The sequence below is a fragment of the Nyctereutes procyonoides genome, unplaced genomic scaffold (assembly GCF_905146905.1).
Source record: "Nyctereutes procyonoides isolate TBG_1078 unplaced genomic scaffold, NYPRO_anot_genome, whole genome shotgun sequence".
Classification (NCBI taxonomy): domain Eukaryota; kingdom Metazoa; phylum Chordata; class Mammalia; order Carnivora; family Canidae; genus Nyctereutes; species Nyctereutes procyonoides.
In genome coordinates this window covers 25,155,044-25,181,541 of record NW_026575052.1, presented here as the reverse complement: position 1 = coordinate 25,181,541, position 26,498 = coordinate 25,155,044, and the positions used below count along the sequence as shown (strand labels likewise).

The 26,498-nt window shown below is 39.8% G+C and overlaps 1 protein-coding gene across 1 annotated transcript in view; it reads right to left on the bottom strand.

Moving 5' to 3' along the window:
• LPCAT2 (lysophosphatidylcholine acyltransferase 2) overlaps positions 1-26,498 on the bottom strand; it is a 67,386-nt gene that overhangs the window by 20,149 nt on the left and 20,739 nt on the right. Inside the window, exons 7-11 of the mRNA XM_055331524.1 lie at positions 26,285-26,319; positions 23,020-23,074; positions 13,191-13,273; positions 10,542-10,667; positions 9,030-9,183 (exon numbers count right to left, since the gene is read on the bottom strand). Coding sequence (XP_055187499.1) covers positions 9,030-9,183; positions 10,542-10,667; positions 13,191-13,273; positions 23,020-23,074; positions 26,285-26,319 — 453 coding nt within the window. The remainder of the gene's footprint in view (positions 1-9,029; positions 9,184-10,541; positions 10,668-13,190; positions 13,274-23,019; positions 23,075-26,284; positions 26,320-26,498) is intronic.

Below are 26,498 nucleotides of genomic sequence, written 5' to 3'. Positions count from 1 at the left end.
ATGTATACCCAGATGCAGAACTATCTGATTAAATATTAATTTGGTTTTTAATTTTTTGAAGAACTGCCATACTGTTTTCCACAGTAGATATACCATTTTATATTTGTACCAACAGTGCACAAGTGTTCCAATTTCTCCACAGCCTGGTCAACACTCCTTCTTTCCCTCCTCCCCCTTTCCTCCCCTTCTCCTTCCTTTCTTCTTTTCTTCCTTCCTGACAGAGATCATCCTAATGGGCATGAGGTGGTAATAATCTCATCGTGGTTTTTATTTGCATTTCCCTAATGATTCATGATACATACAGTTGCTCATAGTACTCTCTAATATAATTTTACTTCTGTAAAATAGGAAGTACTGTTCTCCATTTCTGATTTTGTGGGTTTTTTTTTTTTCTCAAAATTACATTTGTGAGGTTTGATTTTATATTTTTAAATAAGTATCTGTAGAAGTCAGTCTATGGGGATCCCTGGGTGGCGCAGTGGTTTGGCGCCTGCCTTTGGCCCAGGGCGCGATCCTGGAGACCCAGGATCGAATCCCACGTCAGGCTCCCGGTGCATGGAGCCTGCTTCTCCCTCTGCCTGTGTCTCTGCCTCTCTCTCTCTCTCTCTGTGACTATCATTAAAAAAAAAAAAAAAAAAAAAGTCAGTCTATGACAAGTAGTCTCAAACAATACTTTGAGAAACCAACCCAACCTTTGATACTAGATAGAGAGACAAGATACCAGTCTTTCAGAGGTTTCTGGAAGTTCTGCTGGTGAACTCAGGAAAAGGCGCCAAGACATAACCACTAAGTCATTATATCACTTAGCATTTTGGAAATCAACCTCAAATCTGCCAAATGATGGTAATACTATCTCTCTGCCTACTTCATAATGATTCAATCTCACTTGTTAGGTATCAGGACTTGGATTCAGTATTTAGGAGACAAAGGTGAATACGTCAAGATTGCTGCACTTAAGGATCGAGGGAGGACACCCACCAAAAACTAATTCTAATTATAAGCTGACATCTATATTCACATTTTTACTTAATACCAAATATGACATTTGTATGCAGCATTCTTTGGTATTTAGGTTTCATAGAATTCCTCTGAAAGACAAAGTATTTGTGATAAAGAAAGAAAAACTCAGGGAAGGCAAGCTACTGAGGAAAGGTAGTGTACTGCATTATTAAGCCCTGTGAGTGCCCAAAAGGGGAGTGCGATGAATTCTGCCAACGAGAGAAGATTTACCTACAGAAGATGATGCGCAGGCCAGAGTTCTCCAAAAGATGGAGGATGTGAAGGGACAACACAGTAAAAATACAGAGAAGCTAAAGGATGTGTGGTCTTTAAGCAACCATCCACTGTGATGATGGTCCACTGCTGGGCATGACAGCAGAGAGGCCAATCTACAGAACAGACTCGGACTGGAAGGGGCTTTGAACCGCCATGTGACAATCTGTCTCACAGTGGGAACTACCCAGGCTCGAACAGGAAGTCAAAAGGAGATGAGATGTGAAATTACGCTGGGAGTTGTATAATTTCTAGAAGTGAATAACGATTGTTCTAGCTACTGTTAGGGAGAGAGCAGTAGCAGGGGACACTGCTCTGTTCAGGGCATGGGAGAAATGTCTCCTTCTGCCACACCCAGTGGTTTGGGTAAAACTCTCCAACCACTGGCTTTATGACACAATGACTCCAATAACTGGTCTCATGGGCACAATGAAATGGCCTCTGTGAACACCGAAGGCCAAATGTCTTTCTTCACCACACAGAAGAAAGAGCCACAAAAGGATTGTCTTCTTTTGAGGGGATCGCAGGGCCATCTGGCCTCAGACAGATGTAAACCCATTCATAGGAGCTTCTCTCAGAGGAAATTACATGGGCTTTGTTTTTATAATATTGCAAATTAACTTGATAGCAACCACTACCATATAAAACACGCCTCCTCATGCCCAGCTGAAGTGGTTTTCCCTGAGGTTTAAATCCAATTCCTCTCATTTATTTTCTGTGAAGATGGAGGGCATTTGGCTAACAGTTTCTCATAAGCCATCCTCGAATAAAAGACTGTTATTAGATTAGCAAGCCTTTTCTTCTCTGGACTACTGGATCCCCAGAGGCTATTTATTAGAACATTAATAGCAACTTTGGTTGCCATCTGGGGGAATTGACTGTCCAGATCAGCAGGGAAAAAGAGTAGAGGAAGATGACACATCTGATGGAAAATTTAGCCTCCATTCGAGGGGGAAAAGTCACTGAATTTAAAAAGTAGAGAAACATGATTGCTATTAGCAACATTATTCATAATGGCCCCAAAGTAGAAACAACCTGAGCGTCCGCCAATTGTTGAAAAAAAATGCAATATGTTCATATAATGGAGTACTTTTTGTCATTCAAAGAGGACAAAGTCCTGCTACAGCATGGATGAACTGCAAAAACATTATGCTACATTGACAGAAGCCAGACACACGAGACCATCTACTGTATGATTCCATTCCCTGAAACGTCCAGAAAAACCAAATCCACAGAGATAGGATGTCTTTCTTCTAGACCAGGCCTAGAGTCACACCAAAGGACTGACAACTCTGTCGTGGTTGCCTAGGGCTAGGAGACAGCTGGTGACAGAAGCTAACACTTAATGCTACCAGGAGACACAGTGGGGTGTCGGAAATTTTCTTAAGCTGCTCTGTGGTGATAGTTGCATGAACTTGGCAAATTTATTTAAAAAAAAAAATCACTGAATTGTAGGCTTGAAATGGGTGAGTGATAGGATATGTAAAAGATGCCTCAAGAAGCCCATATATATGTATATATATACAAAGTCAACAGTGACAGTTTGAAGTAAAAAGGATACTGACGAGCAATATCCTTCTAGTCTTCTAGTCTCAGGACTGCAACTAACCAGCTGTGTAGCTTTGAGCATGTCACTCCCTCTCTCCAGCTAGCTGCCTCTGTAAAATGGGGAAGGTGGGCAGTTGGATGGGAAAGGTCCTTTTAGCTCTGGAATTCTGGGAGTCTAGATCTTCATGTGCCCTGAAATAGTGGCAGTGACATCATTCTTATCTTGCATTTCCTTTCCTTCTCAGGCCCAAGTGTTTTTATGCTATATGTTGATTTAATTTAATCTTCCTTTTTCTTGGGTCTGCTTCCACCACTTTTAAGGACATACTCACCCTTATCCCTGCTTTGACATATCATCTGGTTTTGACAAGTATTCCTGGTGGCTCCCTAACAAGTATGGTGCTCCTCCAAACAGAATGCCAAGGTGGCGGTGCTGAATCCAGAAGGACATACAGCTCCTGCTTGCAGCAAACCCTTTCTTGTCAAGGGAGGCTTTCACCTAACTGCAGCATGATCTGGACCAGACCTTTCTCATTTATTGATGAGGATGTCATATTGGATGAACTCAAAAGCCTTCCTAGAGCCCATATAGATAATATCTATTTCTTCTTTGTTATCATCTTGGACTGTCACTCTGTCATAGGAGAAAATTAAATTGGTCTGACACAATTTGCTCTTTACAAAGCTCTGTTCTTTACTTCCTTATGCTCATGGGAGAGGCCCGTGGTTGCTCACTTATGCTTATAAAGAAAGTTAAGCTTTAACTCATGCAGCCTCCTTTCTGTTCCTTCTAAGCATCTCCTAGGTATATTTGCACAGAGGAGCCAAAAATAAAGCTTATAATTCTCACACTTCAGTGGAGATTCCTAATGTAACAACACGCTGTGAGAGAAAATACCATCATGGATTAAGTGGAGGAGTTCAGACAATCTGAGACAAGGACAGGGAAATGGTCAGGCATATAGGACCACCAAACATTTAGGCCAACTAGTACAACTGCATAGGAAAGTTATAGCCTTTTTCTGTTTATTGCATCATATAAGTTATGGGTACATTTCACATAACAAATCCTGATTAAATGAGATTGCAATCAATAGTTCTTTTCATGTGAACTATGAAACACTATATTACAAATCAAACCTGAACTGCAAATTTAAAGGATAGAAGACTTCACTGTTGCTTAGTAGTTGCCTCTGCCATTGTAGACAAAGCAGCCACAGGCAATACATAGACCAATGGACATAGCTCGTTTCAATAAAATTTTATTAACAAAACAGGCAGCGGGCTGGATTGTGCCCGCCAGCTGTTGTTTGCTGACTGTTGCTCTATTTCCTAAGCTGATGAAAACAGAGTATATTGGTAAGGTTTAAGGACTGAGATAGGCTGCAGTTAGTGCTTCGAGTGGCCGCTGTCGATTTGTAGGATACCCCACATCCGATTTACTAGCGATCACTCTGAATCTTTATTCTTGTCTGCTCTGTTTCTTACTGATAACTTCTCTCAGTTGTCCTAGTGTTGTACCATTTGTCTTTACAGATGAGAAAAACTGGTTTCTAACTCCTCAGTTATCTATCATCTAGCACAAACTCATTTCCTTTTTTTTATCAACAACACTGCAAAACAGGCCATCACCTGATATAATTTAGATAGGTGGGGACACCTGGGTGTCTCAGTGGTTGAGCATCTGCCTTCGGCTCAGGGCATGATCCCAGGGGCCTGGGATTGAGTTTCACATCGGGCTCCCTGCATGGAGCCTGCTTCTCCCTCTGCCTATGTCTCTGCCTCTCTCTCTCTCATGAATAAATAAATAAAATCTTAAAAAAAGATTTAGATAGGTGGTTATTCTTTCCATCTTGTAAAATAATTTTGAAACTTGTCATGATTCTTCCCCTTTCAGCCTTCTAACTAGCACTTAGTTCTGACATTTACTATGTTCTTTGTTTAAATATTAGACAAGAAAAGTGTGTGTGTACTTTAGCACTCTGACAATCCAGCATTTGGGCTATTGTAAACTTCTATAGATCTTCTATTACTGCTTCACATTATGTGGAATGAATGCATCTCTTTATCCCGAGTTCTTTTCCTGTCTGCCTGGTTCTTGGTATTAGTTCCACTGTTAAATGAGGTCCAACAATAACAAGTATCTTTGCCTGCCCCTTCCTGTTGGAGAAGGTAGGGTGCTGCAGCATGCAGATTTTTTGCTCATGCTGACAGTCAGGACAGGGCACTTTTGTGGCTTAAGTGACAGCGAGTAACAGAGAAATCTTTCTGAGTGGGATAAGATGAAGTTTTCTTTTTAGTTGTACAAGTTGCCCTGGAAGTTTGGGACCATACATGCTGCAAAGTAAAAAAAAAAAAAAAAAAAAAAAAAATTACTATCTGGCTCTATCAGAAAAAGTCTGCTGACCCTGAAGTAAGGCTTTGCCACTGGTGCATGTACATACTGTTATGGGGCTGATGAAATATTAGGCTGAGTATATCAGGAGATTCAAGAGGAGGATCGGGAGTTAGAAGAGATAGGCCTTGGAGCTAGTAAGAAGTTCAAGAGGCAGATAACATGGTGCTTTGTCAAGCCAGCAACAAAGGCAAGCTGTGTCCGGCAGTATCTGAGGACTTTGTCTTATTGATACATCAGATAGTGCTGGTGGGGCAGCATATGGTTCTGCTCGGTAACACAGCTCTGAGGAAGGATGCAATGAACAGGCATGCTGTTATGGACATTTTGAGATGTTGTTATAACTGTAGAAATGACTGTGCTATGACTTTGGGTTTAGCCAGCGTTGTTTCTTAATCCCATTAGGTATATTTCAATCACTTCAGGAGTGCTGGCAAAAAGTCTAGTATTTAAAACTGAATTAATGAATATCAACGATGTTGAGACACCACTGTTTTTACCCTATCATCTCAGCCTTCAACTCTGACTCATCTGGACATGTGACCAATCTGATGCAGACAGTTCAGAATATGTTTAAAAATAAAGAAGCTAAACTCAACACAAAGATGAAAAAGTTCTTTGTTCTTTTTCAGAGAGATAGGACCCCTCCAAATGACATGATCTCAAACTAGTGAACTATGCCGCGCTTTGGATGGACCTTACTCATCATCAGATACCAGAGAGTCTGAAAGGACAGGTCGGAATGTTCACAGGAGCTCAAGAGACAGTGCAATTTTTAGGGACAAACTGAGATAAGACCATTATGAAGTCTTTACAGACTAGCCAAGAATGTACATGGGAAGAAAGAGTAAGGGGATGTGAGGGAGGTCTTTCTCCCATCCCCCCAAATCCCAACACCACTTCATTAGACTTGAGGGGAGACAGAGAGGCTGAGGGCAGCTGTCTGCACTGCAAAAATGTACAGCTGCTGGAAGAACCACAGGAACACCCCCCGCCCTTTCTCGTTCCCACCCTTCCTCCTCCTACCCCCCACCCCTCATGAAGCATTGAGTTTAGCAAGATAAGCTACTCTGAGGGAAACAAACTATGGCATTACTGAACTTCTTGTCTTTCCCATGGAACATTCCCCAGCTAAATCACTTAAAGAGGTTGAGAAAACAAGCCTAGCCTGGAAGTTAAGTGGGTATGTGCATGGGGCGTGGTAACAATTGCATAATTCGCCTTCTCAAAACAAAGCAAATCTTGACAGGCGCAGACATGCAGATACATTAAAGACAGAAGAGGAAAGAAAGACAAAGACAGAAAGAGGAAAGAGGGAAAAAGGAAGGAAGGAGAGAAAGGAAGGTCATGTGCTTTGGTCCCCAATTCTCCAGGCTCTTTTCTTTACCTTCCAGTATGTTGGAGAGCAGAAAGAAAAGTACTGGAAAGACCCTCTTACGATCTATAGTGAAAGCCAAGTCACGCTATACAAAGAAGTGACAAGCACTCATGGTTGTAAGTGACGTGTGAACCAATGGAAGTGGTCCATGCGGATATGTGATTGGCCAACTTGGCTGCCAAGGCTCACTGTATCCTCTAGTTCAGAGTGAGTCAACCCCACTAACTGGGGGTTATTTTAATCCTTGTACCCTCCCTTCCCCACTTCCAAATCTTCCCATACTTAAAAGAGTGCCAGAGAAACACTGGGGATTATCAGTCACCAACAGAATGGTGACTGCTAGCGATGACAGTTTGACACCTGCAAGGGAGGGCAACCTCATAGATGTTAGTGCTAATCTTGATTGAAAATCCTGATGAGCACAAAGTCTAAGATGTGCTCTAAGCTTCCTCCTTGGTTCCCATTCCATGTCACTCCCCATTTTCCCATCTCCTTTCCTTAATTGTATATTCCTGCCATATTCCTTCCTGTCACAACGTTCCTATTCATAGAAGTTTCATTTAAAACTACTTGCCTGGTTCCTAGAGCCAAAGAGGGAGATGGTACATAAATCTCACAGAGAGATTGGTAATAGTACAAGTAAGAAGCTCTTCTGTTTTCCCAACTTGCACGGTTCCAGCCAATAATTTACTTCTCCTTTCTCCTAAGTCTTCATTACATTTTCTAGTAGTATGACTGCAATGACACAACACGTGATCATTTCACAGACAAAGGAAGATGATCTGTACACTGCAAGCAAGCCAAGGAAAGGGGACTGGGTACTACAGAGAGAAGAAGGTTGCTTTACTGCATCAGGTTAAAGAATGGTTCATCTTAAAGATCACAGAATGAATCATTAGGAACATCAGAGTGCTCTGGGTAAAGAGAAAAAGAAGCCCTGTCCTGGTTTCTGTCATCAAGCTATAATTTCTTTGAAAAATATCTTTTCCGACTGGTCAACAGAGAACAGGGACTTCTGGAGCCAGCCAGGATGGAATAAGCCCAATCGAGCCCATCTCTCCTTATGAGTACAAATTAGAAACTCTAATCGAAATTTGAAAAGCAACTACCTCTGGACAAAATACCAGAGCAGGAGAACTGGTGAGGAGAGCCAAAATGAAAGAACAATCAGTAAAGCAGGATAATCATGGATGACCTCATTATTAAATTGTTGAAAGGAAGAACCCTCAACTCTCTTCTATTCACAACGATATATCCTAGGAATGAATGCGAAATAAAGTCATTCTCAGATAAGAAAATAACAAGAGCACAATCCTAAGTATGTACTTGAGTGAAATAAAAGCCTAGATTTACACAAAAACCAACGCAGGAATATTCATAGTTTGTATTCATAATTGCCCCAAATTGTAAACAAGTCAAAATGCTCCTTAATTGGGGAATGGATATACACCAAGAATGGTGCGTCCATACAATGGAATACCACTCAGTAAGAAAAGGGGAAACTATTATTGATACATGCAACAACATGGCTGAATCTCAGATGTATTATGCCAAGTGAAAGAAGCCAAACTCAAAATCAAATAGTTGATTCTATTCATATGGCAAGGGCATAGAGATGGAGTGACTGCTGGGGGTTAAGGGTAGGACAAGGATTTGACTCGCAAGGGATGGCTTGCAAGGATTTGCAAGGCAAGGGATGGTTAAAGGGGATGCTATTTTGCAACTTTATGTGTCCTGAATGGAGTGGTAGTTCTAACCCTCAATGCATTATTACTCGTAAAACTGTAACCAAAAGAGTAAACTTTATTGTCAATGTTATATGTTAAAAAAACACATTAAAATTGAGAATCTGAAATCTTGGTATATTTTTCCTAAGGGAACTTCCTGACAATTCAGTTATCTAACTGCCTGTACTTACATGTTCATAAGCAGAAAATCCAATAGAATGGCCAACAGCCAAGGTTTAACTGGAATCTTTGTCTTAAAATGTTACTTGAAAATACAACCTACTTGGTTCTCATACATTTTGGGGGAAGTTGTGAACTCTTCAGGATAGAATAGTACCATCCTTGTCATCAGTGAATGAATTTTGACATAAAGATTTAGATTTTTGATAGTTATGGCAACCTTTCCAATTCTATATTACAAACATGGTTTTATGGCTACAATATTTATTTCTGACCTAGTGTTTAAAATAAGTAGATACCTTCATAACTGTTGTAATACACACAGGTGCACGCGTGCACACATACACAATTACATTACTACTACTACTACTACTTAAGGAGAGAAAACAAAATCATGAAATTAAACCATGGGCTCTGTCTTGCTTCTTCTAATAGTTACCTGCCAAGTTTTTCTAATGCCATACTGAATTATGCTCTGTAGAGACCAGCAGAGTAAAGATGTTGGTGTGTTAAAGACGTTTTAACATACCCTGTCAAAGAGTGCGAAGAGTTGTCTCAAGACATCTGAAACAGGCAGCTTCAAATACTCTGCAAATTCTTCAATTCCGATTCTTCCTCCTTTTGAAGAACTTGCAATTGTTGCATATTCATCCAAATGCTTACGAATACCATCCCAATCTAACCTGAACCAACAAAGAATCATAAATATGTGTTGTTAGACCTTTACAATCTACACAGACGTTTTATGAATGGTGTTTTATTCATTTGTCTGAGGAAACAATATTTTAAGTGTTACATTTGAAAATGAGAATAAAATGGGTATTTTAGAGTACTTATGGAACATGTATATAGGCTTCTGAGTTTTTTAAAGGCTATTAGTAAGATTAATTTTCCCAAATTCCTGAGGGAGAGAAAAGTAGCTGAGAAGAAGAGCAATGTGATAGAATAAGAAATGATTCATGAAAAGAATAGGAAATCATATTTTAATCTAAATTTTACTTAGTAAGTCAATAGTACTAATTGGGTTGTGAAAAAAATATGCAATTCTTGCTTTCAAAGGAGCTTTCAGGCTGATAATGAACTAACATTGCACAAAATGTTGTGACAGGGAGATTCAGTAGGCAATACAAACTTCTTCCAATATTATAAATATAAAACACTGAAACACCAAAACACCCGAAATGTACCATAGCTCACATCATATCCTGTCTTTGTTTTATACAATTAAACAGGTGACCTAACACATACTACTTTCTTCTGTATCCAATTTCAGTAACTATCCAAACTTTTCAAATTTATATGAATATTATGAATATAATATCAAAACACGTTCAATTAGAAGATATGAATCATATTTGCTTTATCGGTTATCAAAATATTATCTTTAAATATTGACCTTTAGTACAATAACTAGTTGTGCAGCTTTCTCCTATGGAGGATGCCAAAGCCTACTAAATCAATACATTCTGCAAATCCCCAATGGGGCTGAAAAGAGAATGAATGGTAATAAGAAGGGAATCGAAGGTTATACCTTTCATAGCAGATGGTTCAAAGCGATTGTTCATAAAAGCACAAAGGAGTGTTTTTGCCTTAAAAAAAAAATCTATGCACCCAGAAGAAAAAGGAGACCTAGGGTAAGCATTTAAAATTCAGTGGATGGTCAGAAGTGCTTCTCTACAAGTCAATTCATATTTCACATGAGAAGGTCTGACTACCACATGCCGGTACCATCAAATCATGCGATCCTTCTTGCAAGAGGGCAGCAGGAACACTAACTGCTCTGAAAGCTCTGTGCTGCTCCACATTTACTGTCTCTCAGGCTCCTCCTGTGACCAATACACATGCTTCTGACTTGACAATCTTGAAAAAACACAACTAGATAAGCTAAATGTGAGATAAATTCACAACTCTGGCTTCCTTAATAGACACCATGTAGATTCTAGAGCTGAGCATTAATGAAACCAGAGAAAATAAACATACAGGATTTTAGATCTCTTTGGGACGTCTTACTAAAAGTGGAGCAATTTAAAAATACACTTACTTCAATTTCCGGCTAATTTTGGTAAATTCCACCAACCCAGCTTCCATAGGCAATGTTAGCTGTCCTGCTGAAATCATCAATCTGCAGTCTTCATAGGTATGATCTGTTACTGGAATTCCCAAAGTTCTAAAGGCATTTGAAAGCAAACAAATTCCAATTTTTTTAAAGGTAATGAATTTTTCATCAGGCCTCAACTGGTCAACAAACAACAGTAAATGGGAAAGTATTTATTACTTTTTAAACCAGTAGCTTTGGCTTATTATTGCCAAAGAGACATATTTCTTCTCTGCACAGACTTCCTGTGGTTGAGTTAATCCCCTTATGTCTGCGTGCTTTGGTCAGGTGGTCATTTTGTTTTGTGTTTTAACTGTGACAGTGATACTAGCTGACTCCAATCTCCAGGAAAGCAGTATATTTATATTTCATTCCACTGGAGTTTCTTCCCAACCACGGACCTTTCAGCTCTTAACTAAGGCTCACTGCTGTCTGTACATAGGAATAATTATTTACTACACAGCATTCTTTATTGTAAAGACAAACTAAAGAGGCCTGTGGAAGTGCCATTTGAACAGATGAATGGCATCTATTCATCATGTAAGGGAATAATCCAAATGGCTAGCTATCCATGTTTTTCATCTCTCAAAACTGGCTATCACTTCTTGCTAACTATCTTCTGAAAATACTAAAGAGAACTGAGAATAAGCTCATTATTTCTTCCAAATCTAAACATCCTCCATCCTCAAAGGAGTGCATGATGTCTACTGGCTCCCTCCTGCTCAGAGGTCTAGTAATGAACTAGACTTGACAAAAATACATTATCAGTAACAACTTGAAAAACCACTGAGTACTAAGAAAAAAAGCCTGTGTAGTACATAAGATAATTTCTTAAAGATTCTTCTTCGCAAAACTTTTATTCACAGGTATTCAGTGAGAATCATCGTTCTGTCTTCAACTGTATTGGATTTTGTTGAATTCCGGCTGAGAATATTATATTTTCAATGGATGTGATGAGAATAAAACATTTTTTTCCTATCTACAGCAAGGCTATTTTTGAGTAACAAATATTTTAATGTAAGAATATTTTCATTTGGAAAATAAAAATTTTAAATATTTCAGGAATTTATTATTTATGATAGAGAATAGTAGAGCATGCCCATCAAGAGCTAGGACTCAGGTGGATTTGAGTGCCAGCCCAGACCCTCACTACCTGCCATGATCTTGGGCAAATGACTTCCTCTGAGTCTCAGTTTCCTTGCTTGGCTCCAAGAATTGCTGTGCAGATTATGTCAGATAACCCGAGTAAATCGGCCTGGCATGGTACTTGGTCACATTATAAGTCACAGTAACACCACCAGCTTGAGTCTTTACCACTTTCAAATGCTCCTGTCATATTCTTTCCTCTGTGAGACTCATGATCACCAAAACCATGAGAAAGGCAAGGCAAGGATGGTAACTACGACTTTACACACTAGGAGAAGGAGCCTCAGAGGGACTTGTCCATGGTTAGGCGGCCAATAGAGGTCTTTCTTACTCTTTATCCAAGGCCCTAATACCTCCATGCCTCCAAATTCAGATAAAGTCTGCCTCATCAAACCCCTGCTCTGCTTTTAGGCACATTTTGGGAAGTCAAACTATCTGGTATAAATTCCTCAGTTCCTAAAATTTATATGAGTTTCTAGCTTCTGGTATGAAAACAGAAGGAGAAAGGGAAGAAAACTACCTCAGAGCAAATTCTGTAGCCAGTCTAGAAACTGGGAAAATCAAGTACATGTACATACACATAGTAAAAGATTTTTTGAACTTTTGTTCTGTTGTGAAAATAAAGTTATTCTGCTGTGAAATATAAATGTATGAATATATAATCTTGCTTCTAATACTAGATTCAGCTATGAGGCTGGATTCAGATTTCTCATCTGAATTTTTGCTAGGAATACATGTTGCTGGCCTATCAGCACCAAGCCCACTACCAGAACGACACAGGAGGGTGGTGCCTGGTGTGGAGTACATACTAGGAAGGCTCTAGGGCTGCCTCGGTGGTAGGACAGCATAACACACATTCTTTCATTTATCCAATCAGAGTAATGGCCAGTTAAAACTTTCTTAAGCACAGGAAAATATCTGCCTTATGTTTGTGATTTACAAATTCTAAATTTACAGCCATCCCTTAACGAGATATTCATCTATTGCATTCTCTTGCAAACTTCTCCTTTTTGTGACTATAATCATCAATGCCTTTGAAACAACCAGCCTTGGCAGCTCTATGGAGGCTGGGGTACAGAAGGTGAGCCACGAATAACTTAGAGCATCACAAGGCTTTGTCTGACAGCGACAGGCCAGCTTAGGAGAATCCACCCTGTGGAATCCGCTGGCTGGCTGGTCTCTTCTGCTTATTGAATCCTCTCTGCTCCCCTTTTGGCAAAAACATATTTCCATTAGTTTAGGGCTGCATCTGGGGAAAATATTTATAGATTGTTTTACTGACCACATTTCCAGGCACATCATTTTACTTACCAAAAGGAGTTAGGGAACAAGGACCTCAGAATGAAAAAAACAAAAACAAAAACGCCTAAATTCCAAAACTATGAGAAATGTCATTGACCAATCCATTTAAAAACTATTTATTGAGTGTGATCACATAAAGATACTTACTTTGCCATTAAATTCCGGACTCTACCAGCAAAAAGGATGGGGTCGTTTTTTTCTTCATCATTTGGTACTTGAACAGGCATGAACTGAAAGACAAACATACCTTTCCATTACAACAGCTAGGCCTAAGACACGAAATGCTACATACATTAATTTATAAACTATCTATCTTTTTTTTAAGATTTTATTTATTTATTCATGAGAGACACACAGAGAGAGAGAGGGGCAGAGACACAGGCAGAGGGAGAAGCAGGCTCCATGCAGGAAGCCCCACGTGGGACTCGATCCTGGGTCTCCAGGATCATACCCTGGGCTGCAGGCGGCGCTAAATTGCTGCGCCACCGGGGCTGCCCTACACTATCTATCTTTATATTAAATCCCCCACCACCTTTCCAGCACTAGGTTACATGCTATAGTGAAAGGAACACGGCGATCTGCAACCAAGCCCTGAGTCTTCCTGTGTGTTCACTAGTATAACCCTCAAGTTTTATTCCCTGTCACCCGGACTCTGACAAGAGCCCTACCATCACCCAATCCCTTGGTTGTGATGAGGATGAACTGAGCCAGGGCTCGGAATTCTGGAAGCTGTAGAGCTATAGGTATGGAGATCTTATTCTCCGTGCTGCATTTCCTATGGCTTACGACGCTTTGTGTGAAAATGTTAGCATCAGTAGTAACTGGTCTTTTATAGTTTATCTTCTCTTCCCGCTCCTGTATCAGCTGCATTTTTATCATTTGTTCAAATGTCACGTTTTGTCATTTTTCTGGCTTTCTTTTAACTCTTAGTGTTGGCTGTTTGGCTTTTGCTGAAGAAGACTGTGTTTTCCTTTATCATTTAAAATTTTACTGTTCTCCCCCCTCCCCCCTTTGCTATTCGGTGGTGCCTCATTTGTGCTGTTCTGGTTTTATTTATAGTTCTTGAACACTAATGAGATTTTTGGTGCTATATTTAAGTCATTACATAGTTTTTGAGGACCTACTACATACCAGACCCAGATTAGCAGGGCTCTATTTCTGCTCCAAAAAAGATCCCTATTTTAATAGGATAGACCAACACAGCATGTGCTAAGTATCATTACCCTCAATGACAGGGCTTACAAGCTTCATTAGGTTAGCTTAGAGTCATACAGGTCACATGACCAGGACTCAGCTCAAGTTCTGTCAGATTCTAAAACCCTTGTTTTCCCCACTAAATCATCCTTCCTAGAGTATGAGAGTGAGGGAGAAGAAATGATTAATTTGGCCTGGGGGCAGGGAAAAGCAGCCAAAGAGGCTTTACAGAAGAGCTAATACTTGATCTTGGCTTTTTAAGGATAAACATGATCTTGCCAATAGCTACTATTCATTGAATTTTAACTATGAACCAGGAACCATGCTAGGTGCTTTATATGCATTATTTCATTTCACCAATCTTCCCAATTTTAGTCATTAGGACTGGGGTTCACAAAGATTGACATACTCAAGTATTCAGGTACTCAATGAATTCATTCATTGAATTCACTTACATTCAATGAGTGTTGCTTATACACCTACTGTATGCCAGGCACATGACAAAGGAGCCCCTGCCCTCGGGAGCCTCCATGTGGACCTGTTTTCAAATCTTGTTAACCATGTTAAGAAGCCTTTGGGCAAGGGGATATAGAGATGAAGTCTGAGCAAGGGAGCATTGTAACCAAGTCCAAGCTTTTCAGTGGAAACCTCGGTGGTAGGGAATAGCTTAACCAAAGAGGAAAAGGCTGAGAGCAAGGAGCAGCCCTGGAGGTTACTGCAATCACCCTGTGAGAGAAGGTAAGACCCCGAAGAGAGGGTGTGAGGATGCAGAAGACAGCAAGGGTGCAAGTAGCATTTTAGGATAACACGGAGAGGAAATCAGAGGAGAATGTGCTGTGTGATATGCATTGTCATTAACCTCTCCCAGGGGAGCAGTGGCAGGTTGCAGAAAGAGCCCTCAACCTTGTTGTGGCCTTGGCTTTGCCGCGAGATCCTGGAAGTCATTTGGCCTCGGTGGGACTTAGTCCCCTCTCTTGTCAAATGAAAAAGTTGGACTCGATGATCTCCAAGGCCCTCTCCAATGGGGATTCTGCGTCTAGCTTTTACTTAGTATCATTATTCTTTAAGATGGAAAAATAAACTAAGCCACCAGAGGTCCCCACATCACTTATCTATCCAGAGCAACAGCCCTTCTTTGCAATTATTTCTCAAAATTCCCTCCATCCTATTCTAGATTTTAATCTCTTGTATTTGCTTGGTATGAAACCCAAAGTAGAAAACGGCATGTCAAAATCAGTGTTCACAAAATCTTTAACAAAATAAAATGGCAAGTTTTAAATTGCCATATAATTCTTCATTATTTAAGAAAGCCACATGATCATTTGTAACACACGTAATTTGTGGGTCATAAAAGCACATCCAGAAAACCTTGAAAAAGAAATTTCTACTATACTGTTAGACAAACATAATGCAATGAACTGTGGGCTTAATTCCTTTTGGTGCAGGTAATATTTTCCACAAAATGATTTTTAATAACTTTCATGTTGGCACAGCCTTTTATTCTCAATGAAGAAAATTCCACTGAGAGTACAAAATAATTAAAAGCCTGTATTTGACCCTCACGGGCCTTTGAAGCCCCCCCACCATGCCTCCTGAGAAGGAATGCAATGGAAATTCTTATAAAAAGTTGTGTCTCCTTGCAGCAGACCTTGCCTTCTTTACCACATTTCTATTTTGTGTGCATTCATTCAAGACACAGCAAAAACACAGCCTCTCCTTGGGAAGGAAGATTGGCTCAAGACAGGGAAATGTGACTGCCATTGTCTGCTTATTACTGTCCCCTGACACACAGCTTGATACCTCAGTGACTTCAGAACATCAAATTTTCCTTTCCACATCCATCTTCTCTCATTATCCGTAGTAGCCACACGCATGGCTCATCTGACATGTTGAACTCACAGCCTCTTCACCTGGCCACAGGTGTTCTCATCTGTGCCTTGGCCACAGTGACACACATATGATGCTAATCTCCTGGGATGAGTTCTTGTTACTTCTCTGACCTGGTCCCTTGCAGACTGTGAGAACCTGCTGGTTTCTCTTACGGCATGCTGGTCTCCTTTCATCCACTCCCTCCCAGCAACAGCTGGCTGCCTGTCTCTATGGGACTTGAGGAGTCAGCTACTTCCATATAGACTGTCACCTAGACTGTCTTCCTTTTGCCACACCCACGGTGCCAACTGCAGACCCGTGATCACCTCTTCTTCCCCTGCCTTCCCATGCCTGCCAGAGACCATGGAGGGATGCTAGAGAAAGGTACACAAGCTCATGGGTTGAGTCTACTACAAATTCATGGTAAGCTCCATGGGGTCTTCACTGCTGTTTAAAAATTATGTTATTTTCCCAAGGTCATCACACCACCTCCAGACACAAAATAGTCCTGTTTACTTTGTTGAGCATCTTCCTTTAGCCTTTCAATCATGCAGCTGTGCCCCAACGTGTGATCTTCATATGGAGTCTGTTTCCTTAATGTCTATGTGACGGGTGAGGATCAAGTTACTGAACCGGCGGGACCTCGCAGCTGCTCAGCTGCTCAGGTATACCTTCCGGACCTGCTGCCATTTTATTTTAATGTTTCAGACATGGTTCATGCTTCTCAGGTTTCAATTCTACTTTCAACTCAATGGTACTTCACATTCAACTTTAGAAAGGAGTAAGTGAAGGAGTCAAGGACAGGCTACCGCATAGTGTACCACTTCAGTATGTTGATTATTTGGAGTTAGAGGCATTTGAAGAATAGCAAATGCACAGAGAGGCTTTCTCTCAATTTTCCTTATCCACCTAAAGGCAGCTCTTCCAAAAGGAACTCAGTTGTCATAAATTCCCTCCTGTGGAGTCTCCTCAAACAGGAACATGGACCCTTATCAAAGGAGATGCACATGCAGGTCGGTATCACACCCATACAAATTTTATCGCACGCTATCACAGCCCCCAGTCTATTCTTCCCAGGGCCCATTTGTCATTTCTAAAAATCACTGACTTGGGGCACCTAGGTTGCTCAGTGGTTGAGCGTCTGCCTTCAGCTCAGGGTGTGATCCTGGGGTCCTGGGATCAAGTTCTGCATCAGGCTCCCCGCAAGGAGCCTGCTTCTCCCTCTGCCTATGTCTCTGCTTCTGTGTCTTTCATGAATAAATAAATAAAATATTTTTTAAAAAAATGACTGACTCTGCCCTGAATGGCCAACACTGTCCCTCCCCTTCCTCATTTTTTTGGGTATTCAATTTTTGTTCACTAAGATGCTCTTGTGCACATATTAAAAAGTTAATAAATCTGTATACCTTTGGTTCTATTAATTTGACCGTTGTGAGGTTATTTCACAGATCCAGCTATGGAACTTAAATGGGTAGAGGGAAGGCTCTCCTCCCCCACAAAAGTCCACATGAATCCCTCCAATGCTTTTCTGTTGCCCCTGAGACTGGCTCCCAGCACATTTGCCCTCCTCCCTTCCGTGTGCTCTGTTCCTTTACTTGCTGGCTCGGCACCATCCTGCCCCATATAAGAGGGCAGCTAACTAACATGCTTCCCATAGGAATGCCACATTTGCCCTTCTGGTCCCAGAGTGCCCCACCATCTTTTGGGCCACAGGCAACATAGAAGAAAAAGTCAGAATTCTTCAGTCTATTTTGCAGGCGATCTGTTATCCAGAGCCAATCCTTCACATGAATACTTGGGACCAGTGAAACTGCTTTTATTCATTGTTTCCTGACCATATCGGGCACATTCCTTTCTACTAAATAAACGATTATAAAAAGGAGAAAGACTGATGAGTGACAGTACTATGATCAGCCTTTTCTTTTTCCAAGTAACAGAAAAGGATTTTGATGAGTCAGTCTCAACATATACACAGTTCTGGTTCTTCCCATGATTCTTCAGAAAGAGCAAATGTGAAAAAAGGAAGGTATTTATGAATCAACATTTGCTGCTTTCTTCCCAAATTCACAGAACAATTTAGATGGTAAGGGAAATGCAAGTGACTGCTTATTAAACACCTACCGTGTGCTAGCACTGCAATCACCTTATTAAATGCTAGCCACCCTATAAAAGAGGTGTTAGTATCCCATTTTACCAGTGAGAACACAGGCCAGGGGAGGCTTAAGTCATTTACCCAAGAACATACTGGTTGATGGTAGCAGAATTGGAACAAAATCCCAGCTAATACTCTTTTTTTATTTTTTTTTTTTATAACACTCCATTTCTCAGGGCACCTGGGTGGCTCGGTTGGTTAAGCATCTGATCTTTAATTTCAGCTCAGGTCATGATCTCAGGGTCATGAAATTGAGCCCTAGGTCAGGCTCTGTACTGGGCATGGAGCCTCTTAATATTCCCTCTCTCATTCTTCCACCTGGATCATGTACTCTCTCTCTCTCTCTTTCAAAAATATATTTATAAATAAAAGTAGATATAACACTCCATTTTTCTACTACTACTACTACTTAGAAATTTCAGAATTCTACTGAGTTCCAGAAGAAATTAGTTTTGTTAGAATAAGCACATATATGGGTTTTGTGTGTGTGTGTGCATGTGTATTCACGTGGCAGAGGTTTTTTAAAAGGTCTGTTCATTTTAGATTCAAAACTACAAATCATTTGAGTATATTTGGATATTTAAGTAAACTATATAAATATATTTGGACCTTCCCTAACTAATAAACTCTTTGGAGATTTAAAAAGTTGTATCTATCTACAGGTGTTGATCATAATACTCATTATGAAAATCCTTTCCTAGGTGATCCCTGGGTGGTGCAGTGGTTTAGCGCCTGCCTTTGGCCCAGGGCGCGATCCTGGAGACCCGGGATCGAGTCCCACATCGGGCTCCCGGTGCATGGAGCCTGCTTCTCCCTCTGCCTGTGTCTCTGCCTCTCTCTCTCTCTCTGTGACTATCATAAATAAATAAATTAAAAAATTAAAAAAAATTTAAGAAAATCCTTTCCTAAATCAGAATTGTTTTTTAATGAAAAACAATCCCTTTCTACTACTTATAGGAATTAGACCCACCACAAAGTATTATAGGTCTAATGCTAGCCACTAGAAGTTCCTTTTAAGCTTTGCAAAGGAATTTTACTAAAACAAAATATGTCCGTATGCCCTCAGATAAATCATTTGTATGTGCCTGTATTATAATGGGTGGTTCTGAATAGAAACGGAGATCTAGCCTATGAAAGAGGAAACAAACTAATGGTCACTGTGAATGCCCTGCTTCCATTCATAAACCAGCTGCTGCCCACATAATGCCTTATAGTCTAGTTTTGTGTGGATTCTCTCTCATGAGATACAACTAGTAGGCTGTTGATTTATGTCACATTCTGGGATGTTTCCTACTAGCTATCTCTTTCCATATGCCCCCAAGCCACTTGCTTATAATGACATGCTTGTGAAGTAGCTGGCCAATAAAAGTAACCACTAAAAGACACTTTAAACACACCCACTATGCCACTATGATCCAGAGAATAACTTGCAGTAGAACCTCTTTGGACACACATAACATCATTGTTCAAGAATGCCAGAAGACCAATTACAGAGGGCACGTGTTTTGGGATGGATTATATTTTTAAGATTCAAGAGTCAAGAAAATAATGGCCTTTTCAAAAATAAGTCTCTGTTGAGGAAGCAGAGAGGGATTGGGGAGAAGAGACAAGAAAACACCCCTCAATATTATACACCTAGATTTTAGCTATCCAAAGATTCTGGTAACTACGGAGTTGGAAAATCATCCTCAGCGAAGGATGACTTGTAAAAGATGAAAGAGTACTATGGCCTTCAACATCCTGCGATGTCCTACGACTCACCAAGGCATAGTGTCCAAAAGACACCAAATGATCCATTCAAAGTTCATTTTAAAAAGCACAAAACTAAGACCATATACTTGAATAATACATCTTCAATTAGGCTTATCTAGTTAATATTTAAGAAGTTCTAAAAACATATGTAAAAAAAATAATAACTAGGATTTCTAACAGTTTTTTGTTTTTAGGTAGGCTTCATGCACAGTGTGGAGCTCCACGAGGGGCTAGAACTCATGACTCCAAGTAAAAGACCTGAGCTGAGATCAAGAGTCAGATGCTTATCTGACTGAGCCACCCAAATGCCCAAGATTTCCATCAGTTTTAAAGAACACGAGGGTGAGGAGTGGGGGTGCTTCTGAACAACCAAAACACCTGATGTTTGTGCAACTAAGTACATGTGTGGCAGCTCAAGCCAGGTCTCCTTGGCCGTAGTAAAAAGCAAGAGCCTGTATGCAGTGCCCAGTTCTTGAGAGTCTTTTTTTTTTTTTTAAGTTCTTGAGAGTCTTGACCCAGGGTGTGGATACACCTAGCACCTGATAGGCTGTGGGATACATTTTTCAGTTGCACCCAACTAGGGGGAATTAAAATATTCAAAAGTCATAAAGTATTGAGGAGTGCCCTGGGTGAAAGGTAGCACCATAAATGTAAAATAAATATAAGCAAAATAAGAACACGAGGCTTGAACACCACAAATGCCCATCCTCTTGCCATAAGCCACAATTCTAATACACTGAATCTTACTGATTCAGCTCCTTTAAACAGGTTGTTAGCCATTTTGTTTGTGAATTTATCAAAGGATATACAGTCTTTGCTAGGAAATATTACCAAGACAGGTCTGGGAACTGGCTAGAGTTGTAATCAAAAGGAAAAAGAAAGAAGGAAAGAAGGAAAGAAGGAAAGAAGGAAAGAAGAAGGAAGGAAGGAAGAAAGGAAAGAAGGAAGGAAGGAAGGAAGGAAGGAAGGAAGGAAGGAAGGAAGGAAGGAAAGAAAGAAAAAGAAAGAAAGAAAGAAAGAAAGAAAGAAAGAAAGAAAGAAAGAAAGAAAGAAAGAAAGAAAGAAGAAAGAAAAAGAAAGATAGGTAGGCAGGCAGTCATGCCGGCCATGACACAGAAAGGAAATGTGGTAATAATGTTCAGGGCAAAGAAAAGAGGATTTTGCCTACCTCTGTTGTAACAGTTTGACCATGGACACATGTGCTAGACAAAAAAAGTAGAGTTCTCCTGCATTTCCACATCTGTTGCTAGATCTTGTTTTAGCTGGGGAAGGCAGCATATATACTATATACATAGTAGCTTTCAAGTTTGCACAGAAGACAGAGTGGCTGTTTTAAGTAGGAGTTTCTTCTTTTCATTTTTGTTTTAGAAAAAGAACACAGGGCTAGTCTACCTGAATAGCTATCAAGGACGGAAGAACATGCTCAGAATACTTAGAAATAATATAATATTTCTTCCTGACAGGGTTTCCCAAAACGTATTCTATGGAACACTGGCTCCAGAAGGAATCCAGAGAAAAAAAGAGTATTGTGTCCAAACCATCTCAAAGGCACTCACAGGTCTTCAGAAAAGAAATCTGATTAATTTTGTTTACCCTAGGATTTCTTAAAGTGATTATTAGGGCACATATTAGTGTTTTTCTCTAGGAACATCTATGTATATTCCAAGAACTAGTGTTCTTTTGTCACACTGAGTGATACTGAGCTGGTTTTAAACGTGGGGGAAGTGTGGTATATAATTAATAAAAAGATCTTTTCTTGGTAGGCAGACAACCTGCAAATCTCAAGAAAAATCTCAACCAAAGTGAAATTTATTTTGAAATATAATTTGCCTTCCTATGTCATTTGGAATTGCTGACAAGCTCTGCATGGCTAAATGACTAAGCTATATAACAAAGTGAAAAACAGTATTCTCATTACTTAAATTCCCTGTCCTGTCACTTGGAGTATGGGCCCTCACTCAGGACTCTGAACTACATACGCAGACTTAAAAGTTCTCTTTACACAATCTATGGATGCAATTGCAAAATGAAGTTGAGAGCCTGACTTACTATTCTGACCCTCTCTCTTTAGAGGCTACCTGAGAGTATCACTAAATCCAACTCGATTCTGCATATAGGGATCCATTCCACGTCACTCTAAGGTCTAAGAACGGTTCTGGAACCAACTTTCAGAGTCTTAAAAATCTCATCAGAATTTTCAGAAAGACCTAATCACTGCCCTACTCCCAGCCTGCTATTGCAATTCAAGCCAAAAGACTGCCCTATGAGTGGCCTCCAGATACAATTTTCTCAGGCCTTCTGTGTGCAGAATGATTCCAAAAGGGAGGGCTTCTGACCTCTGTGCCTCTCCACTTTGACAGAACATACTCTTTAAGGAGCTCTGGGGCTCCATCGCTCCTTTTGTTAGGATGTGAAGCATAACATCCAATTGGGCAGAGGTCAGCATTAAAAGGAATGAGATAGAAAGCAGTTACATAAATCTGGTCAGCCAGGGTGGTTACATATGGAAGTTCTCACAAGTTAGGGCTACTTCCTGGAATGATTGTAAGGGGGGGGAGCAGTGGGAATCTGAGAGCCAGGGGGACAATGTGTCAAAGACCAGGGCTTATTTTAAAGATGGTGGACTTGGGACGCCTGGGTGGCTCAGTGGTTGAGAGTCTGTCTTTGGCTCAGGTCTTGATCCCAAGTCTGGAGATCGAGTCCCATATTGGGCTCTCTGCAAGGAGCCTGCTTCTCCCTCTATGTCTCTGCCTCTCTGTGTCTCTCATGAATAAATAAATAAAATCTTTAATAAATAAATAAATAAATATAGTATATATGATTATATATATCATATATATATATACATATATAGTGTGTATATATATATATATATATATATATAGTGTATATATATATATAGTGGACTTAACTTCCAACCTTTGTACAGCTGGGGTCTCTAGACGAGAAGTTCAAATAAAAAGGAAAGGTCAAATCTCCAGTTCTAAGGCTGTGTTTTGAATGACTTACCTCAACTTCCACTTTTGTGAAGGGCTGGCAGAAAGTAAGCATACAAAGCTGAATGCTGAAGAGAAAAAATAGAGCAGCACATCTTTATATAGTAATACAAGTATTATCTAATATTATTACTCAACAATCCTTTCTTTATGCACAAGCGCTGCCATGTCACACTTCATATATATTCTGCATTTATAAATGTCACACAGCAGCTACTACACTCCTTGGGCTTGAACAAGTATTTGTGATATTCAAAAGTTAAATCACCAAATGCAACACCAAATATGTATTTGTGAGTCAGAGCTGCAGCTCAGCACACTACCCCCAAATGTGAAGTCCCCTGGACAACTCAGACTTGTAAGCCTAAGACCCTAGAGAAACAAGGCCACATTTTAAGGTACATAAATGTGTTTGTAGGAAAACTCTGGAGCAGAACATCACATTTTAAAACTCATTTCTGATATAAAAAAAAAATCAGAGGGCCTTTCCCTAAAAGCAGAAATTTTATCATAATTGTCCCAATTAATAATACATGTTTTAGTTATTATAGAGAAATTTTCTTTCATTGTAAAGCTAGACAAAGAACAAAGGCTTTCTTTAAAGTGATTATAACCAACCCTCTCAAAGATAATTTTTGAAATAGTTGTTTCTATGTACAGCTTTCTAATACATATTTAGACTCTTTGGATAAGACTTCTATAGGATTTTTTATTTCACCTCATTTAGACAGATGACCCAGAATGCTGACAGAGTGGATTAATCTACATGTTTAAGGAAACAACCAACCAGTTGCTATTAAGAAACTAAAATAGGATTTATCTATAAAAAATGAACTTAGTTTACACAAGAAACTTAGACATTTAAAGAAGGAATTTAGTTAAAAGAAGGAATTTAGGAAGTGGATATACCAATTTAACATAAGTATCAGTTCTTAAATTTTCCATCTGAGAGGAAAAAATCTTTTACTATCAACCCCAAGCAAACAAAATCAATACACATTATTTACCATAAAATAAATTGTTCTTGAATTATTTAAATTGAGCTTTGGAACTTAGTGATTCAAATAGATAAATCTGTTCTGAAAATTCTGAATGAAGAAAGAAAGAAAGAAAGAAAGAAAGAAAGAAAGAAAGAAAGAAAGAAAGAAAAAAACAGGCGTAAGATCTCATTAAAATTATGTTGTCTTCACTACACACAAACCAAACACCACTTCTTGGACCCAAACAAAACAGCTTTTCTATAGCTCCCCTTCTCTAAATGCATTTCCTAAGTTTATTATCCCTCTCCCTTAGGCTATCTGCCTTAGCATATAGACTCTCTTCCTTAGAATCTGTCTAGACTCAACCTTGGAGCAAGGGCAATTGAGAAAACAGACTTAAAAGTAACAGACATGGTGCTCAATATACCACGAAGCCCATGAGAAGATAAAAGCGGAAATGAGAGTTACCACAGGCAAGTGCAACGTGGCATCTGGACAAAACAAAGTTGTGCCTTTTGAGGTCTTCGTGTTTTTCAGCCCTAAGATATCTTTAACTCTGGGGAAAAAAAAATTCTCTCTCTTTTCTGAATTGTCTCCTATTTTCTTTTTCCCTTTATCACACGCTTCCTGGGTTAGAAGCCTAGATTACCAAACCACTCCATTTTCTACCCTGATCATCCTCCTGGGAAGGCCTTCTCCTACTTGACCTTCATGCCCACCTGGACTGCCACACAAGTTTAAACAAGTCATACTGACTGCAGAGAGAGCCTGATGTCACTGTCTCTGCAAGGAGCTTAAATTGTAAAGGGCCCAAGGATGACACATCTTGGGACATCTAACGATGTTCTGTACCCAGTTTCTAGGCACTTCCTTTTCTAAAATTTCTCACAGTATTTGTTTCTCCTCACTTGCCCTTCTATGAAAAGCTAAAAACCAGGATCAGTAGTGACATGAAATGTATCCCAGCCAAGATCACATAAGGCCCAGATACCCTTTTCAATTTATGGTCTTTATTTCCAGTGTCTTTGACTTAACTTTGGGTACAAAGGACCAAAGAGTAATAGGAATATATGTGTCTCACATCTTAATAAACAATAACATATGTCACTGGCCCATCAGTTACCCACTTTGATTTAAATTTATTATTTTGATGCAATTCACACACACAAAATAGAGAAAATCGGTATGCAGTATAAAAAACAATCTGACTTTCATATGTTGTTTGGATGATCTAAGGGGTATGTAAGGAAGTCACAAGGTACTTGAAGGCAAATGATCATTCCCTTTTAAAAACGTCCAAGCGGCTGTCTATGCATCAACAACGTTATGTGAACTCTCTTCGCTCAGTATCAAAAGACACTGCTGGGTAAGCCCCCAGGCAAAGTCCTCAAATCCAGTCATTTTACATGGTTCTCTCCACAGTATAAACTGGCTCAGACCTATCCAGGGGGAACTGGACAAAAGATCTTGAGAGAAAGTAAGATTCTACATGTTCTGTTCTTTCTGAAGCCTGTTTCACTTCAGCTTGCTTACTGGTGAGCTGTATTCCTCTCTTAAATGTTTATAGAAACTGCTGATCCCTATGCTTTTACGATCCAAGAACGGAACTGAAAGCTTAGCCACTTTCTCAGCTCAGATCAGACACATCACTGCTATTTCAGGCCATATGACGCAATGGCTCTGGACTGCTTAAACCGATAGAGCAAAGCAATAATGGAGACACCAGCTAATATGCTAAAATCTGCAATAGAAATAAAACTATGAGATTAAAGCTATGAAGGCTGAAAACCAGGTCACTGGACTGGTTCTTGAGAATTGGTAGACACACACTTGAGACCCATAAGAACATGGCAGGCATCTAGAATTCTGCACATGGGAGGGGCCAGGGGCTATCAGGCAAGATAGCAATGCTCTCTCCAGAGACTTCTCAGTGACAAGATTTTAGAATCTGACTAGAAATCTTTACTTTTAGGGATGCCTGGGTGACTCAGTCAGTTAAACATCTGACTCTTGATTTCGGCTCAGGTCATGATCTCAGGGTCATGAGATGGAGCCTTGTGTGGGGCTCCGTGTTCAGTGGGCAGAGTACGCTTGTCTCTCTTCTTGCCGCCCCCCACCCCTGCCCCTGCTTGCACATACACACATTCTCTCTCAAATGAATAAATAAATAAAATCTTTTAAAAAAAGAAACCTTTACTTCTGCAAAAAAAAGGCTTTTAAAAAAAAAAAAAAGGAATAAATGATCTTTTTCTTCACCCTAGTAAAATTTAAATAAAACAGCAGAGAGAAGTGACTTACAATGTATATCCTTGCCACGTCCACGTCACAGTATCCTATAGTAACAAAAGTATTTAGACTCTTAGTTCAGAGAAAAAATGCCAAATAAAACCAAAACCTTATTTCAATATTGGTAGTCATATACTTTCCTTCTGAATTAAAAACAGTATGTTGAAAAGTAAAACGAACCTATTAAACAGCAGTGAGCTGCTCTATGAATTCTTGGATTATATAT